The 18,859-nt window shown below is 45.5% G+C and overlaps 1 protein-coding gene across 5 annotated transcripts in view; it reads right to left on the bottom strand.

The window, feature by feature from the left end:
* RIPOR3 (RIPOR family member 3) overlaps positions 1 to 18,859 on the bottom strand; it is a 177,747-nt gene that overhangs the window by 96,939 nt on the left and 61,949 nt on the right. For 3 of the 5 annotated variants that reach the window (XM_061631275.1, XM_061631276.1, XM_061631278.1), the window contains exon 3: positions 2,068 to 2,195. In XM_061631275.1, the coding sequence (XP_061487259.1) occupies positions 2,068 to 2,168 (101 nt within the window). In that variant the 5' untranslated portion in view covers positions 2,169 to 2,195. Of the gene's footprint in view, positions 1 to 2,067; positions 2,196 to 18,859 lie in introns of those variants that run through there. The other 2 variants (XM_061631279.1, XM_061631294.1) reach the window with 2 other exon arrangements.

Raw genomic sequence — 18,859 nt, 5'->3', positions numbered from 1 at the left:
TTTTTATTTATTACATTTATATCCTGTCCTTCCTCCCAGAAGGACCCCAGAACAGCAAACAAAAACACTAAAAACACTCTAAAACATCTTAAAAGCAGACTTTAAAAGATATTAAAATAAAACAAAACATCTTTTTTAAAGAAGTTTTAAAAACATCTTAAAAAGCAATTCCAACACAAACACAGACTGGGATAAGGTCTCTACTGAAAAGGCTTGGTGAAAGAAGAAGGTCTTCAGTAGGTGCTGAAAAGATAACAGAGACTGTCTAATATTTAAGGAGAGGGCATTCCAAAGGGTAGGTACCGCAGCACTATGTTGTGCTTCCTATATTGTGTGGAATGAACCACCTGATAAGATGCAGGAGGTCCTCACCTGCAGAGCACAGTGATTGACTAGGTATATAAGGGCTAAGATGATATTTCAGGCATCTTGGTCCCAAGTTGCATAGGGCTTTGTACACCAAACCGGAACCTTGAACGTGGAATTTATTTCTCTATAACCACAGTAAATGCCATAAAAGTTTGTCCAAAGGTGGCATTAACTTCACAAATAGATATGTAGAAGGTACACGGTTATATTCAACTAAGTCCTAATCAGAACAGCCCTGTTAAAATTAATGAATTTAAGTTAGTCATATCTATTAACTTCAATGCATCTGTTCTGAGTAGGGGTAACATAATGCTCTTCATACAGATCATGTGTAAAGTCTTCCAGCATTGGTCACGAGCCCATGTTGAGTTCTTTCTCTCTTCTTGATTTACACTTTTATACACGTTATGGTTAGCGATAATGTTTGTGCATTAAGGCAGAAATCTTATGCACACTAACAATATAACATTTACTTATTACCTGTTTATCTCTTGCCCCCCAGAGTACTCAGGACAGTATACATGGCCCCACTCCCCATTTTATCTTCACAACTATCCTGTGAGATAAGTTAGGCTCCAAGATAATGACTGTCCCATGAAGGTGGGCAATTGATTTTGCATCTCCCCCATTCAAGTCTGATCATCTCTCTGCTACACCACATTTGCTTGCACTTTCCTGGGAATGGATTCTGTTGAACTTAGTGGGATTTACTGCAGAGTAAACATGCATAGGATCTGACTGCAAGTATGGTAAAAAAAAAATCCAGGTGTTTTAAGGTACAGACAATTAATTTTAAGGGCAACTTTGGATGCATGCTTTTTGTATTGCTGTAATGTTTGCTATCTTGAAAGGCTGTAGTACAAGACTAATCTGTTCATTTTGCATATTGGCGCTGTTGTCACATAGCACTGAGATTGCAGATAAGCCTTTGCCTGCTGCCTTTTTTCCTGACTGCTGCCTTTTAAAGAGAGAGCAGAAGCTTATCTCTGATCTTAGCACTGTGGTCCCACAATACTAAGACCAGAGATAAGAGAAATACTAAAGCAAAGGCTTCTCTCCAATCTTAGCTCTATGGTGCTTAACACTAAGATCAGCTCACATGTCACCCTTGGTAGTACTCGATCAGACTTTCTTCAAGCTGGTGCCCTACACCCGTTTTGGACTATAACTCCCATCAGCCCCAGCTGGCACAGCTACCTGCCTGCTAGTTCAAACTTTATAGAAGATAGGCTGATGAAAAGTACAGAGACCATGCCCCATTAAAGGGAAAAGTGATACATCCATTCCACCGACCCACGTGTTGCAGGCCACATGTGATTCTTCCTTCTTCAGGGGAATCTATATTTGTAGGCCACTCACAGATCTCCCTGTATGACTCTTAGGTACTCAGCTTGCATACATGCCTCTGCCTAAAAGGGGAAATGGCTGAGGTTTTCACATGGAGAAAATGGCACAGGAATATCCCCAGAATTAAACCTGGGACCTTCTGCATGCAAAGCAGATGCACTACCTACCACCCACCCACCAACCCAGGGCTCCTGATCCAAATCAGGAGGAGGCTAGAAGCTACTAAAATTAAAGAGACAAAGAGAACTGCTCATGATTTCTAATGGTTCATCTACTTTGGCCCTAAATAACAAGGAATGTATAAGCTGGGCCAAACAGAAGGAACTTGTGGCTCATAACTGGGCAACTCACACTAACTTTCGGCTCTGTGTGCTGCTGAATCCAGCAAAAGAGCAGCTCCTGCTGATTCGTCCCCCATCGGCAGGGGAGACAAACGTTAGTTTCACCGACATGATTCTTGGTTAGCAGGTCTGTCGCCTCTGGAAATAAAAGGAGAAACAGAGGAAATTAGACAGGTGGTAGAGAAAATACTCAGCTATTCACACAGCACTAGGGCCTCTACCAATGTAACACTGCCTAACATTATGTCAGACTATTGGTCCATCTAGCTCTGCTGTTTATCCTGACCTCTTCCAGGTCTCAGGCGGGCGCTTTCCCGGCACTTAGGAACATAGGAAGCTGCCTTAGACCAAAATTAGGCCGTTGATCCATTTAGCTCACTACTGTCTACATTGGCTCTCCAGGGTTTCATGCAGGGGACATTCCCAGCCCTACCTGGAGGGGGCAACGATTGAACCTGGGACCTTCTGCATGCAAAACAGACACTCTACCACTGATGCATGGCCTTTGTTAGCAGAGGGCCAGTGTGATTTTAGTCATGTAGCTCTGCTTATAAGTGCAGGGTTGTTGGTATTTTTTACAAATAGGCATTATGTGGGAGCCTAGCATGAAGGGAAATCAGGTGCTTTAACCCTTTCCCCCCTTTGGGGGCACAATGTGGATTGGAAGGGCAGCACTTGAAAATTGCATTGCCAGAAAGGTGTCCCATTTATTTTTACTGGAGATGCCAGGGTCTGCAAAGCATTCCTGCATACAAAACATGTGCCCTGCTGCTGAGCTATATGGTGCCTCTGCACAGTCTTTCTAATGCCTGCTCTCTGTCTCATCATTGCACATCATTTGCCCAACTGCCCTTTCCATATTCATGCTGCAAATTCTTAGAGAGACTGCATGCTGCCTTTCAATACATCTCCAGAGTACGAATCCTCATCTAGCCACATGTTTAAACAGCAAATAACACCAGCTTTATCGCCTCCCCTTAAAACCCACTACTGCTTTATAAAAACCATTTTTCAGAAGGGGTGTTCCACCCTTTAAAAGCTCTGCAATCTGCCTTCCCTGTGTGGGAGGACACATGGTGAGACAGAAGGGTGTTTGTTTTGCTTTTTGATGGGGAATTATAGCAAACGTGGTGCTTCCTTCGAACACATATGTCTTTTCCCTATTGATTATATATGGGCATGATATCACATACTGTACAATATGTATTATCATTAAAAAGAGACTTGCAGGAGTATTATGCAAAGGTTGGGTCATGCTTTGACTCATGTATCATCTGCCTTTCCATTGTTTTCCTACAGGAAGAAGATCTGCCTGCTAAATACATTTTCTGTATCGCTCCCCCAAACAACAAGTAACCTATTTAAACATCCTCCATTGTATCAGTAGCTGTACTGGCTAATCTGTTTTGCAAGATTGCATTATTCCTATGCAAGCCCAAGCAAACACTGGAGCGGTGTTGCCACTGCTCACCTTATGCTCAGAGGCACATATTACTAAATTCTTCCAAGCTTCACAGGAAGTGGATTGGACTGTGAAAGACCAACCCAAATTGTGTTTGCATTTTGACAGATTTGTATGGCAGTACAATATCTCAGAGAGGAGTTCAGGTCTCCTGGTGCATTCACTATAGCTGCCCAATTTCCCTGCTTTTTAAAGTTTGATAGAAATATCTGTTAGCTATAGGTGCATTCTCAAATTGCAAGGGGTTTTTTTACCTATTAGTGAATTTCTCTGCTTTTTAATCCGGGAAGTAAGAAATTGGATACTTTGCAAGTTTGCTGAGAATAGATAGATCATTTGCATGCTTATTGAGTTCAATGGCATTTACTCCCCTGTAGTCAGGCTTAGGACAGGTGAAACTGACCACAGGGGATAGGGAGGGAGGAGGGGAGCAGGCGGGAGGTGGAGGAGAGGTAGAGGGCGGGTTTGATTACTTGCATGCTTATTGAGTTCAGTGGGATTTACTCCTGTGCAGTCATGCTTAGGATAGGTGAAACTGACCACGGAGGAGGGAGGGAGGAAGGGCTGGAGGGAACAGGGAGGGAGGAAGGGCTGGAGGGAACAGGGAGGGAGGAAGAGGGGAGAGGGAGAAGGGAGGAGGATGGGTCTACCTTGCGTAGGACTAGCATTGGATACAGCCTTGGGTCTCCCCAATCAAAGTCTAACTCTCTAACCCAGCCTTCCCCAACCTGATGCCCTCCCGATGTTTCAGATTACAACACCCATCAGGCTCAGCCAGCATGCTCAATGGTCAGGGATGATGGGAATTGTGGTCCAAAACATTTGGAGGACACCAGGTTGGGGAAGGCTGCCCTAACCACTCTGCCATACTAGCATAATTTTTGCACTCAAACTCCATCTGGAGTGACTTTAAACCTGAGAGAATAAGCTAGCCAAGGATACTATCCAGCAAGGTAGTAAAATTCATGCTGTGTATTATTGCTCACTGTGAAGGATTCAGAGGTGAGCTACAGAAATGATAAAATCTAGAAGGCAAATCCTATAGTGAAAACTGAAGAAGCTATAAACATTTAGCCTTCATGGGGGAGGGCAATTTAAAAAGCTTATATAGAATGTTACAACCGTCACATCGAAAGTGTTCCTCCATACAGCAGCTATAATGTGCAGCTTATGACCCATCCTATAAATCACTTCCATTATGTACAGAATTACCAAAATCCATATTACAATACCTTTATTAGGTCAATGAAAATGTCACAGAACAGTGTACAAGCTCAAAAGCTTCTGTATTACTTTTTGACATTTTTGTTGGCCTGATAAAGTCATTGCCTTGATATGGATTTGGGATTTTTTCCTTATTAATGAAGAGGGTTTCCATCCCATCACCAGTTACAGCAGGGATGCCTGGCAGTGGTGTGTGAATCTTCCTTGTGCTCACAACATTTCACCATAAGAAGCTGCCTTCTGCTATTGGTCATCTATATAGCCTATATTGTCTTCTCTTACATGGGGGTGGAGGGAGCTTTCTTGGGTCTGCCAGGCAGAGATTTCCCCCATCACTTGACAGCTCATTCTTTTACCCAGAGATGCTAAGGAATCCTGGACCATCAGCATGCAAAACATGTGCTCCGTTACTGCACTATGGCCCCACCCAGCGGGGAAAAAAACCAAAGTATATATTATGGCATGGTCTACCAACCTTTTGGGACCTTGTGGACACATTTGCGGACTGGAGGACCTGTCATGGGCATCACACACACACTGCAAGCAAGCACACACTAAGCTATTCTACTGGCTAAAACAGAATGCTTCTTTCAAGCCTATTTTCAGGAGAAGGAGGGGAAAGAGCCAGGAAAGATCTCTGTGAGTGCATTTGCGCCCATAGGCACCGTGTTGGCAACCCCAGCATTATGGTCACCATGCGGCATCATATGGAGGCAGCTCTGTGTATCAGAAACATTGAAAGAACATAGGAAGCTGCCTCATACTGAGCCAGCCCATTGGTCCATCTAGCTCAGTATTGTCTACACTAACAGCAACTCTCCAGCGTTTCAGGCAGGAGACATTCTCAGCCCTACATGGAGACACTGAAGATTAAACTTAGGACCCTCTGCATGCAAGGCAAATGCTCTTCTACTGAGCTATGGCCCTTCGCCATATGCATGGTCTGGTTTTCACCACTTTACCATCTAACTGTTGTGCTGTACATTTGCTTGTAACAACACAGCGCTAAACTGCTGCTGCTACTATTACTACTACCAAAACACAGACAAACACACCAGTCTTGGAGCAAGTCTAATTTCTGGGCAACTGTTCAGCTGTTCCAAGCTAGTATCCCTAGCAAAACAGAAGTGCCTGCCTCTCTTACAATTTCCAATCAATGGTCCAGCTGTCAAGGGAAGAAAGAGATGAAGTCAGACTATTCATCCCCCTCCCCTTCCCCCAGCATCAGCCTGGCAGCACTTTGCATAATTCTGTAACTGGATCTACACAAACTGACTTGTACAGACTTCCACTAAAATGACACAGGACTCTTATTTATTTTTCCAGAAGTTGCCCAATATAGCTTTACGACAGCAGAATCAAGATCTTCGTCACTAGCGGCATTTTGCTCCCAAAGTACAACATTTTGTCTCATTAATGAATCCAACTCAGGTCATGTTGGCTTTGCTCAGCTAACTTGCTTTCCTTTGGCCGCTGCTGCTGATTCCCGTCATTACTCAGTCCCTTTTGCTCCTTGGGGGAATCTGCATTCCCAATGCTGCATGTGCACAGAATTTAGAACATGGGGTTACTATCTCACAAAATGCAGCAGACATATAAATTCAACCTAAGCAAGGGATAAATGGCAATGGAGTATCCTCCCTCACCCCCCTCCAAGCATATACAATCAGCTGAGCTGTAATGTAAACAGCAGATCTAAATGTTTGTCTTTAAAATAAAGAATGAAGAGGCACCCACATCCTGCCACTTATTCAGGCAAAGCTCCCACTCACATCCGTAAGAGCATTTATCCAAATTCCAGACAAAAAGCATCATATACCTGCCTTCTTATAGCCAAACTAGACATGACACCATTTGTGCTTTGAGCAATTGTGTGCATGCATTTTTAAGGAATAAGCAGCATGTGCAGGGGACCTGATTTGGATCAAGACCATGGCAATGGCCAGGGTGGTGGTGATAAAGAGTTTTAATCGTTGCCCATCTGTTGCAGTCTAAATCTGGTGTCCCCATACTTACTATTTGAAGTTGGAAGAAAACTCCCATTGGCCACTGCTATAAAACTGAAACATTTGCACAATTAATAAGAGCTGCATAAGTAGCCTGAATAAGGAACTGAAGTTCATTTTTGTGACTGTAATTTATTTTAACTGATTCTAATTCTAAATTTACTGAATTTTAAATTGTTGTAACCAGCCCTGGTACCTGCTAGTGAATGACAGGTGATACATTTATTAAATCATCACCACCACCATGTGGTCCAGAACTCCAAAATAAGCTTTGGACAACTGTTATCAATACATCTGTACAACCAGGAGATATTTGCCTTTGAGATGCACCAGCATTCTCTGTGGTCAAAAGTATTGTTTTTGTGCAATGCATTATACCGTTTGATACTTCCAGCCATACTTACAAATGAGGAATTTGGGTTTAGAGCAGCCTTGCTCAACCTGGCTGACACTGATGGGAGTTGTCATTGAAAACATTAGGAGGGCACCAGGTTGAAGAAGGCTGGCCTAAAACATCAGGAGCTGCTGAATAAATACATTGTATTTTATTGCATTACAATTTGCATTCCAAAGAATTCAAATTGTAATACAATAAAATACAACATAAGAAATAAAAGAAGCAATAAATATACAATAAAAAATCAATATGAATACTTAATGTGAACACACCCTGGACCACCTGAATGAAGCTCACAGACCACTGATGGTCCATGGACCACAGTTTGGGAACCTAGCAAATGGGCCACAACAGCCATCACAGCCAGTTAAACCATTAAAAACCATCAGAAGATAATACTTTTTTAAAAAAAAATGAAAACACAGCCATAGTATTTCAAAGCTGGGGGGTTCTGTATGTGTGTCAGAAGTGTTATGCTTGTGTATGCAACAAACACATGTGCACCTATGCATTAGGGAAGGGAGAGAAAGAAAGAGAAGAAAAACTGTTGGAAATCTGGAAAAGGGTTTTGCAAATTTCCAAGTGGCGGGGTTACTGCACCTTGCACTTTCCTACAGCGGTCTTTATTCAACAGTTGTCTAGAGTCAGGTTCTCAAAAGAATGTGATCATGCTGACCTATGGTGATTGTAACCATTTTCGCCACTATACAACTGAAGAAACTGACTGCTCTTAGGGGCAGACAGCATGCTTCAGGCAAATGCTTGCTACAAGGTGCTGACAGGAGTTTTTTGTTTTAATTGTATTTCTGCTGTTTAGTGCCATTGCAGTAAAAGTGAGAACAGAAAACTCCTTTCAGGATTTGGCCAGGTGGTCAATGTAAGGGACAGGCTACACATTATACACAAATAAATGTAGCAAAGCACTGGCAGGCTTGCTATGCTTTGTTTTGTTTTTTAATGAAAAGCTGCCTCAGAAGGCTGCAGATTTGATTGAAAGAGTGAGGGCAGGAAGGGAGTGTTTAACCCTTTCCCCACCAACCATGCTTCCAATCAAAATTGCCTGTCACAGCTGCTTTTCTGTCAGGAGCAGTCCCAAAGGAAGCTGAGGGGCAAGTGCCCCCCCAAACAAGGAGCTCACCCCCCCATCTAGTATATTTTGTGCACATCTCGGTCAGTCAGTGTGTTCCTCTGTTGATTATACAACATCCCTACTCTTGGTTTGAATTTCCCTTTGATTTCTCTAATCCTTTGGAATAGGTCTCTGGAAGGCGAAGCAGCCAAGTGGGCTACCCCGTTTCTGGTGAGAAACGACCGTCTTAGGCAATATTCCGCCTTCGTCGCAGCCATGACCAAGATGTTTCGTGACCCTCAGCGTAAAGAGACGGTCGCCCATCAGCTAGGAGCCTTGAAATGGGAAGGGCTCCGTGGGGACTAATACTAACACGATCCACGTCTTAGCCCAGGAGGTGGAAGACAGTGAGCCTGCTCTGATGTACGTCTACCGGAGGTGCTGGATGAATTGGTGTGCACCCTGGCAGGGCTGATCCAGTTATGCCTGCAGATAGACGGTTGGACTGAAGGTCGCCACTTGGAACACAGGGTGGAATTTCCATGTTCTAAGGCCCCCACACCTCTCCCCCTTGCCTGTTTCCCACCTAGCATGGGAACCTTGACTTTGTTGGGGGTGGAGCCCATGCAAATAGGAGGAGCTAGACCACGCCTGTCGGACGAGGAGAAGGAGAAGCGCAGGAGGTAGGGGCTGTGTCTATACTGCAGGAAAGGGGGGCACCTGGCCCGTGGATGCCCCTGTAAAGGGGAAAAAGCTTCGGTGCCAGAAAACCTCAGATCCCAGCTCTCATAGAAGCCGAAGAGCTGGGAGCAAAGATGTCACCGCAGCCTCAGCAGCAGCCCTTCCCGTTGCAGCCTGCCCTTCACCTGCCAGTTCAGTTGACCCTTCCTTTGGGGCGAAGTCTCCAGGTCAGTGCCATGATCGACAGCGAGACCTCTTCAAGTTTTATGGACTGGAATTTCACCCAGGAGCATGGCATGCCCACACAGATGCTCGAGAAGCCCTTGTCAGTCGAGACCATTGATGGGCGGTCCTTAAAGTCAGGAACTGTTACCAGGGCGACGCAGAAGCTGGGAATGGAAATCCCGGGACATGTGGAGAGACTGTCATTTTACGTGGCGTCCCTGCCCCGCTTCTCAGTGGTGTTGGGAATGCCCTGGTTGGTTCAGCACAACCCCATGATTTTCTGGGATAAAGCAGCGGTGGTGTTTACCTCAGGACATTACCATCAGCACTGCCAACTGCGGAAGCAGCCTTCCCCCAATGTCATGGCTGGGGTTGCTCTGCAGGAGGAAGCCATGCTGCTGGACAACTATGAGGAGTACTGGGATGTGATTGACAAAAAAGAAGCCAACCAGTTACCCCCCACACCAACCCTATGACTGCACCATAAATCTGATGCCAGGGGGCTGCATCCCTTCAGGACACATCTACTCCTTGTCAGAACCGGAGTTGGCGGCGCTAAGAGAATTCCTGGACACTAACCTCAAGAGAGGCTTTATTTGACCATCCCAGTCTCTGGCCGTGGGCCCCATGCTGTTCATTAAGAAGAGTGGAGAATTATGCCCATGTAATGACTACTGGGAGTTGAACAAGATCACCATTCCCAACAGCTACCCCCTGCCGCTCATCACAGAGATGCTGGAGAGACTGCCGTCGGCCAAGATTTATACCAAGCTGGATTTGAGGGGGGCTTACAATCTGGTACGAATCAAGGAAGGGGATGAGTGGAAGACAGCGTTCAAGATATGATACGGATAGTCAGAGTACCTGGTCATGCCGTTCAGACTATCCCATAGCCCTGGGGTCTTCCAGAGTTTCATGAATGACATATTTAGGGACTATTTGGACCGGTTCATGATCGTGTATTTGGATGATATCATCATTTATTCAGACTCCCTGGCTGAACACGATGAACACATGCGGACGGTGTTACAAGATCTCAGGGAACATCGTCTCTATGCCAAACTGGAGAAGTGCGGCTTTGACTTAACCATGTTGGACTTTTTGGGGGTACCGCATTTCTCCCGCCGGAGTGGAGATGGACCCGGGCAAGGTCCACTGCATTCTCATGTGGCAGCCTCCCAAAATGAAGAAGGATCTTCAGCGGTTCCTAGGGTTTGCCAACTACTACCATCGGTTCATCACTAATTACTTCGACAAGACTGCGCCCCTCACAGACTGCCTGAAGGGCTCGAGTCCCTTTCACTGGACTGACACTGCGCAAGGGGCCTTCAAGGAGCTGAAGGTTTGGTTCGCCTCTGAACCCATACTGCAACATGCAAACCCTGCACACCCCTTTCTGGTGGAAACGGGTGCGTCCGACACATCGGAGCGGTGCTTTTACAACCAGCACGGAGGGGGTGTCTGAGACCCTGCACATACTTTTTGCATAAGCTGCCTAGTTCAGAGCAAAACTATACTGTGTGAGAAAAGGAGTTGCTGGCCATTCAGGATGCTTTTGACACTTGGTGGCACCTTTTGGAAGGAGCGCAGCACGAGATAGAGGTGCACACTGATCATTGGAACTTGGACAGCTTCCACACTGCCCATAAGCTGAACCAGAGACAGGTGCGCTGGGCTCAATTCTTTGCTCGCTTTCACTTCAAAATCCATTATATTCCCCAGGTGCAGAATAAGTGGGCAGACCCTCTGTCCCGCAAACTGGAATACCTACAGAACCCGACTCCGAGACTGCCGCAACTGATTGTACTCCTCAATAAGATGGTGGCAGGGGTGTGCCAGCACTCCTGGGTGGAGGAACTGCGTTTGGCCCAAGAACGAGATCAATTTGTCAAGGAGAAGTGCTCTGAATTAGAGGAGCAGTCTCCTGGGAGTGCAGAGGGCTTCACGATGAAGGGGGTGCTGTATCATTATGACGCTAAGTATGTGCCCCCCGGGGACGTGAGAGCCAAGGTCCTGCATCAGTGTCATGACTCCCCCACTGCTAGGCACTTTGGAAGCTTTAAAACATTACAATCAGTCACCAGGGAGTTTTGGTGTCCTCAGATGAAGCGGGAGGTAGAGCGCTATGTCCAGTCCTGCCCCTTCTGTGCCAGGGCCAAACACATCATGGAATAGCCAGCAGGACTCTTAGAGCCACTCCCTATACCCCAGGGTCCTTGGCAGATGGTAACTATGGACTTCATCATGGACCTCCCCTCCTCTCAAGGGAAGACAACAGTGCTGGTGGTGATGGATGCTTTCACTAAAATGGTTAATTTCATTCCATGCTCAGGACTCCCAAATGTACGAGAGACGGCTCAACTATGTGTGCAGCATGTTTACCAGTTGCACGGCCTCCTAAACAGTTTAGTTTTGGACCAGAGAGTGCAATTTATGGCTTGGTTTTGGCGCACCTTGTGGCAACTCCTGCAGAGTGAGCTGAGACTGTAGTCTCATCACCCGCAAACGGTCGGTCAGACTGTGAACGACATGTTAGAGCAGTATCTCCATTGCTATGTCAGTTACCAGCAAGACAAGTGGATGTCCTTTTTGCCCTTAGAGGAATTCACTTACAACAACGCAGTGCACGCTACCACGCAACAGACCCTGTTCTTTGCCAAGCTGGGATACCACCCTCGAGCTTTTCCTGCCCCACATGTCAGCCCCACTGTTTCAGCAGCTGAGGACTTCATGCAAGAGCTTCAGGTGATGCAGCAGTTGTTGAAGGAACGGTTGGAGAGAGCGAAGGTGGACTATAAGAGAGTCACAGATCAACATCGACAGGAGGGGCCCATAATCTGTGTGGGGGACAGTGTGTGGCTGTCCACGCGTTATCTGCCTACGTGGCTACAGCGCCATAAACTGGAGGACCGAAAGGTGGGCCCCTTTGAAGTTGAGGCACAGATCAATCCAGTGGCTTTTTGCCTGAGGCTGCCTCCTTCCTTCAAGATACATCTGGTGTTTCATTGCTCCCTGTTTACCCTAGAGCATCCTCCCGATCTCCACAGGCAGCCAGAGGTGCCTCCGCCTCCATAGCGGTGAATGGACAAGAGGAATATGAGGTGGAGCAGATTTTGGACTCACGGAAGCACCGAGGTGAGAGAGTTCCATGATGCCTACACAGAGAAGCCCAAGCCCAAGGAGTGGAGGGAGATGGTGCATGGAGGGGGGGATGATGTTGTACCCCAGGCACAAGGGGAGTCAGATGAGGATGAGGTCCCTGGGGACGTTGTAGGAGGGGGGGCTCTGTCACTCTGCAGACTTCCTCGCCCATCCCTCCTGTCGTGGCAGATCCCACCCTATCTGGAGTTCCCTGCCTGAGCCATTGGAAAGCAACCTTCATGCGAGTCAACCCTGCCCACACCGGAATACCCACCTGGCACTTCAAACACTTCCCCGCCAACCAGCTTCCCGCTCCCTGAGGTTGCTCCATCACCTAGCGAACCCCCACTGTTGGATGGGTCGTCAGAGGCTCGCCCCCCCTCACCCTGCACGAGAAGCGGACTCAGAGGGTGGAACTGCGGAGGAGCCATCGGTTATGGGCAAAGGCCTTTCCTACTTAAGCAGGTGCCCACCCATACTCTAGTGCTGAGTCAATTCTCCTCACACGCTGCAGAGACTAATTAGGTAGACTAGTTAGGGCAAGTAGTGAGTCAGAGTAGACAGGTGTATGAAGCGCACTGCTTTGGATGTAACCATCACACTAATAAAATGAGAATTAAACCAAGCCTTGCCTCCATCTCAGGCTCTGGGCAGGACAGATAGTTAGGGAAAGTAGTGAGTCTGAGTAGACAGGTATATGAAGTGCACCACTTTGGATGTAACCATAACTTTAATAAAAAAAGAAAAAGACATCACCTTGCCTCACTCTGAATCCTTCGTCTCTCGGCAGGACATTAGTGGCTTCACAGAATTCAATAAGTCTTTCTCCTGCTTCATTTCTATTTCCTAAGCCCCATTTCCCCACAATTTCTAGTTCTTCTCTGTTCCCTTCTTTTGCATTCCAGACCCCCATGATTATCAGAGCATCCTATTTTGGTGTGTGATCAATTTCTTCCTGTACTTCTGCGTAAAATCTCTCCTCCTTCTTCTGTGTTTGCCATTGGAGCATAGACTTGGATGATGGTTATGTTAATGTTTCCAGTTTAATCTCATTGATATCACTTGTTCAGACCTTGTGTTATAGCTCCTAATTGCTTTTGCTACATCACTTCTCATTATTAGAGCAGCCCCATTTCTTCTTCATTTATCATTTCCTGCATAAAATATTTTGTAGTTGCCTGATTGAAAATATCCCATTTCCATTCATTTTAATTCACTCACGCCAAGTATTGTAATATTGTTATGTTCCATTTCTTTCTTGACAATTTCTAACTTTTCCTGGTTCATGCTTTTCACATTCCATGTTCCTATTGTGTAGGTTGTAGAACTTTGGACTCTCCTGTCGCATCTGTGAGCTTCAGCCTCCAGGCTTCCTTTCGGCTTTGACCCAGTTGCATCATTAGTCACAGCGCTACTTGTACTTGTCTGCTGTTCTTCCCCAGTAACTCAATGAGTGCCACCTGACCTGGAGGTCTCATCTTCCAGCACTATCTCATGTTGCATTTTGGATAGTCTATTCATATGGTTTTCCTGGGAAAAGGTATTCAGAGGTGATTTATCATTGCCTTCCTCCGAGTCTGGATGCATCTTAGTCTGGTGTCTCAGCTTTTACCATTCCACCTTGGGTGACCCTGCTAGGAGTCTAGCCTAGTCTTCTAGAATGCTCCAAAAATACTCAGTTACTTTACCTGTGTAATGGGGAAAATTCTAATGATCTCCATAGCCTAACATGATCATTACACCATGAAACTGGTGACCCACTGATATGATCTGGCCAGCAGGATATTCCCATGAGGCTCACAAGCTAACTTGATTCAAAACAGAGAAAAATCATTCCATCTTTGTGGTCATTAAAGATGAAGTAAACAAAGCACTTAATAATGTTTTTTAAAAGAATCCTTGCGTAAGAAGCAATTAAAACAAGAAATAACAGGTTTGGCCTTGTGGTATTGCCCCCTCATAACTCCAGATGTGCAAGGAATAAATTAATTCCTGGGGTCTCTCTTTTGCCATGGTATGTGTTCTGCCTCTATAAGAGTGCAGCGGAAGTGAAGGGAAAGGAGGGCATTGCCCTCTTGCTGACACTCAGAAGAATGTTTCCAGACCACTTCCATAGCACCCTAAAAATATGTGCATTTCCACACACGATCATTGTGTTCTGCAGATTCCATGCTTTGGTGCCAAAACAGAAGTACAGCAACCAAGAAGAGAAGGTCCACTGGACAAATGCTCATGAGGTTCTATTAGGCTGGAAACAGACACCATAGTTGTTTTTTCCCCCCAGAAAGCTGAAAGTACTAGTTTGAAATAAGGATCGCAGCTTGTGATATGCACACTCATCACATTGTTACACGGGATACATAAGAAGCTGCCTTATACTGAGTCAGATCACAGGTCTATCTAGCTCAGTAGTGTCTACAGCACAGTAGCCAGTGTGGTGGCCTCCAGACGCTGTTGGACTACAACTCCTATCACCATGCTGGCTGGGACTGATGGGAGTGGCAGTCCATCAACATCTGGAGGGTACCATGTTGGCTACCCCTAGACATAGCCAGCATAGGGTCTCCACTGACTGGCTGTGGCTCGTCAGGATTCCAGCCAGGAATCTTTTCCAGTCTTACCTGGAGATACCAGCAACTGGACCTAGGACCTTCTGCAAGGAAAGTGTGTGCTCTGCCATTCAGCTACGCTGCTTCCCCATAGGAAGGCTTCTGGAAAATAAGTTTTGCATTGTTTAAAAACCTGCAAAACCTGTCTGACCAATTGCAAGAGTGGGACGAAATAAATGTGTGTGTGCACCATGGACAGTGAGCTCTCCCTTAGTCATCTTAAAAAACTTTCCTGCCTGGAGTTTTGCACACTGTCAGCACAGTTCTCGAGACTGACTAGCATGGGTGTCTTACGCTGCATGGAGAATCTCAGCAGTGACGCAGGGAGCATGCCTCAGATCCTACTGCTGTTGTTAAAGCTTGCTGAGGAAGGCAAAGGAATATCTGTTGCAGCCCACAGAAGTAACCAACCTTGGCTCTTCCACCATGAGTCCCAAGACCCTTATACTGATTTTTATAACAAAAAACAGCTAGAGGACCCCACACATTGCTGGCTTCTCTGCCACTCCTTCCCTTACCCTGTTTCCTTAGATCCTGGTGCTAGCATAGAAAATTTATGCTAGTGCAAAGAACTGGAAACTGGAACTGCCCCTATACAGTTCTGAGAATCCCAGGGGCTACTTTTGGCATGTGTGCATGTGAGTGTGCGTGCACAGCATGCTCATATGTGCCTGTTTCCTGTGTGTGTGGACTTGAGGAGCATGTGAGCATTTACCATGATGCTCTAATTCGGACCTGTTTGAGGATCAGATTCAAAGAAGTACAGAAACATATTGACAACTGCTCCTAATTAAATAAGAATCTGGCCTCCATTCAAATGCATTTCTCCCTCCCAGGGAGGAGTTCAGAAAAAGACCTCCAAAGATGTATTGCTGAAATCCATCTGCAAGAAGTTCACTCAAGCCTCAAAATATTTCTCTTCTTCTGGACTAATCGGTGCCCTCTACTAGGGGTACATACACAGTATTTGGGGGAGGGATGTAATTGAACTGAAATGGGGGCTAGTCAGTTCAATTTTCATTCATTTCAGAATGAGTACATAGAACAACCAATGAGTACAAAAATGACTCACATTCAGGGTGGGTAGACTTACTTCTCTCCAGCGTTGGCAGCAGAGCTGTTTTTGGCAGGTAGAAACATAGGAAGCTGCCTTATAATGAGTCAGAACATTAGTCCATCTAGCTCAGTACTGTCTACTCTGACTGGCAGCAACTCCCCAGAGTTTCAGAGGGGGAACATTCCCAGCCCTACCTAGAGATGCCGAGGGTTGAATCTGGGACCTTCTGCAGGCAAACCAGAATCATAGAAAAGTAGAGTTGGAAGGGTATTGTCTCTGGATTTTTGCTGGACGGGAAGTTCAGTCCTCCAATCCATTGGAGTGTGATGCCTCATATCCCAATACCGCCCTGCCCAAACCTTTGCTCAAATCTCTGAATATATCTCAATACATCCCTGCCGAGAATCTTTGCTTGTTGAGCTCCACCAGCCTCAGCCATCTGACTGTTCTCCCAAATGTCTCTGGCCTTTCTCCATTGGTGCTCCAATATGCATGGAACTGCCTCCCAGAACACCTGTGTGATGCCACCTCTCTTACTTCCTTCAAATCCTTCCTCAAAACCCTCCATTTTCTGTGAAGACTTTGACACAAGCCTTTAGTCCCCCATAGTGGTTAGCATGTTGAACTAGGACCTGGGAGACCAGGGTTTGAATCCCCACTCAGTCATGAAGCTCACTGGGTGATCTTGGGCCAATTACTGCCTCTCAACCTAATCTACCTACCAAGGTGGTTGTGGGGATTAAATGAGGAGGGGGAGAACCATGTACGCCACCTTGAGCTCTTTGGAGAAAATGTGGGATATAAATGCCATAAATAAAATAAAATACATAAATAATAAACATGGTGCCCTCCAGATATTTTGGACTCCAACTCCCATAACCCCTAGCCAGGAGAGTGAAGTCTGCCCTACTACAACCAAGCCTAAGCACATATAACTGAAATAATGAAATATTCTCCCCCTATTCACCCTTTCTTCTTTCTCCTCCACTGCTTTTGTTGTTTTCACTGTGTCATAGAATAATAGAATAGTAGAGTTGGAAGGCCCTAAAAGGCCATTGAATCCAATCCCCTGATCAATGCAGGAATCCAACTTACAGCATACCAACAGGTGGCTGTCCAGCTGTCCTTTAAATGCCTCCAGTTTTGGAGAGTCCACCACCTCCCTAGGTAATTAGTTCCATTGTCGTATGGCTCTCAGTTAGAAAGTTTTTTCCTGATGTTCAGTCAAAATCTGGCTTCCTATAACTTGGGCCCATTATTCCTGCACTCTGGGATGATCAAGAAGAGATCCTGGCTCTCCTCTGTGTAACAACTTGTCAAGTACATGAAGAGTGCTATCATATCTCCCCTCAGTCTTCTCTTCTCAAAGCTAAACATGCTCAGTTCTTTCAGTTTCTCCTCAAATGGCTTTGTTTCCAATCCCCGATCATCCTTGTGGCCCTCGTCTGAACCTGTTCCAGTTTGTCTGCATCTTTCTTAAAGTGTGGTGTCCAGAACTTACCTCAATAAGATGAGGCCTAACCAATGCTGAATAGAGGGGAACTAGTACTTCACATGATGTGGAAACTATACTTCTGTTAATGCAGCCTAAAATAGCGTTTGCCTTTTTTGCAGCCACATCGCACTGTTGGGTCATATTCAGCTTGTGATCAACAATTCCAAGATCCTTCTTGCATGTTGTATCGCTGAGTCAAGTATTCCTCATCTTATAACTGTGCACTTGGTTTCTTTTCCCTAGGTGCAAAACTTTGCACTCATCCCTGTTAAATTTCATTCTGTTGTTTTCAGCCCAATGCTTCAGCCTATCAAGATCCCTTTGAATTTTGTTTCTGTCCTCCAAGGTATTAGCTATCCCCCCAATTTTGTATCATCTGCAAATCTGATAAGCATTCCCTGTACCTCCTCATCCAAGTCATTAATAAAAATGTTGAAGAGCACTGGGCCCATGACCGAGCCCTGTGACATTCAGCTCATTATCTACCTCCAGTTTGAAAAGAAACCATTGATAAGCACTCTTTGAGTACGATTCTGGAGCCAGCTGTGGTTCTACCTGATAGCTGTTCCATCCAGCCCACATTTAGCTAGCTTGCTAATCAGAATATCACGGGGCACTTTGTCAAAAGCTTGGCTGAAGTTGAGATATATTATGTCCACAGCATTCCCACAGACTACCAGGGAGGTTACCCAATCAAAAGATGAGATGAGTCTGGCAGAATTTGTTCTTGACAAATCCATGCTGGCTTCTAGTAATCACTGCATTGTTTTCAAGATGCTTACAGACTGACTGCTTTACAATCTGCTCCAGAATTTTCCCAGGGATTGATGTCAGGCTGACTGGTCTGTAGTTCACAGGTTCCTCCTTTTTGCCCTTTTTGAAAATAGGGACAACATTAGCCTTCTTCCAGTCATCTGGCACTTCACCCATCCTCTACAATTTCACAAAGATAATAGACAGTGGTTCTGAGAGTTCTTCAGCCAGTTCCTTCAACAATCTACAATGCAGTTCATTGGGCCTTGGAGATTTGAACACATTCAAAGTGATTAGGCATTCCTTGACCATTTGTCTGTCAGTCTCAACCTACAATCCTGCCCTTTCAGCTTGTACTTCAAGTTTGCCAGGAAGGTCATAAACTCTCTTTTGGGAGAAGACTGAGGCAAAGTAGGAATTGAGCCCTTCTGCCTTTTCTTTGTCACCTGTTATCATTTTGCCATCCTCATTGAGTAGCTGTGCCACCATTTCTTTTCTCTGCCTTTGACTATGAATGTACTCGAATAAAGCTTTTTTGTTGCTTTAACATCTCTCACTAACATCAACTCATTCTCACCTTTAGCCTTCTTGATACCATCCCTTAAATTCTGTGCTACCTGTCTCTACTCTTCCTTTGTGGCCTGGCCTTCCTTCCACTTCCTATATGTGTCCTTTTGTGTTTT

Source organism: Rhineura floridana, chromosome 6, assembly GCF_030035675.1.
Source record: "Rhineura floridana isolate rRhiFlo1 chromosome 6, rRhiFlo1.hap2, whole genome shotgun sequence".
Taxonomy (NCBI): Eukaryota; Metazoa; Chordata; class Lepidosauria; order Squamata; family Rhineuridae; genus Rhineura; species Rhineura floridana.
The sequence above is the reverse complement of the archived record's forward strand: the minus strand, read 5'-3'. Positions and strand labels throughout refer to the sequence as shown.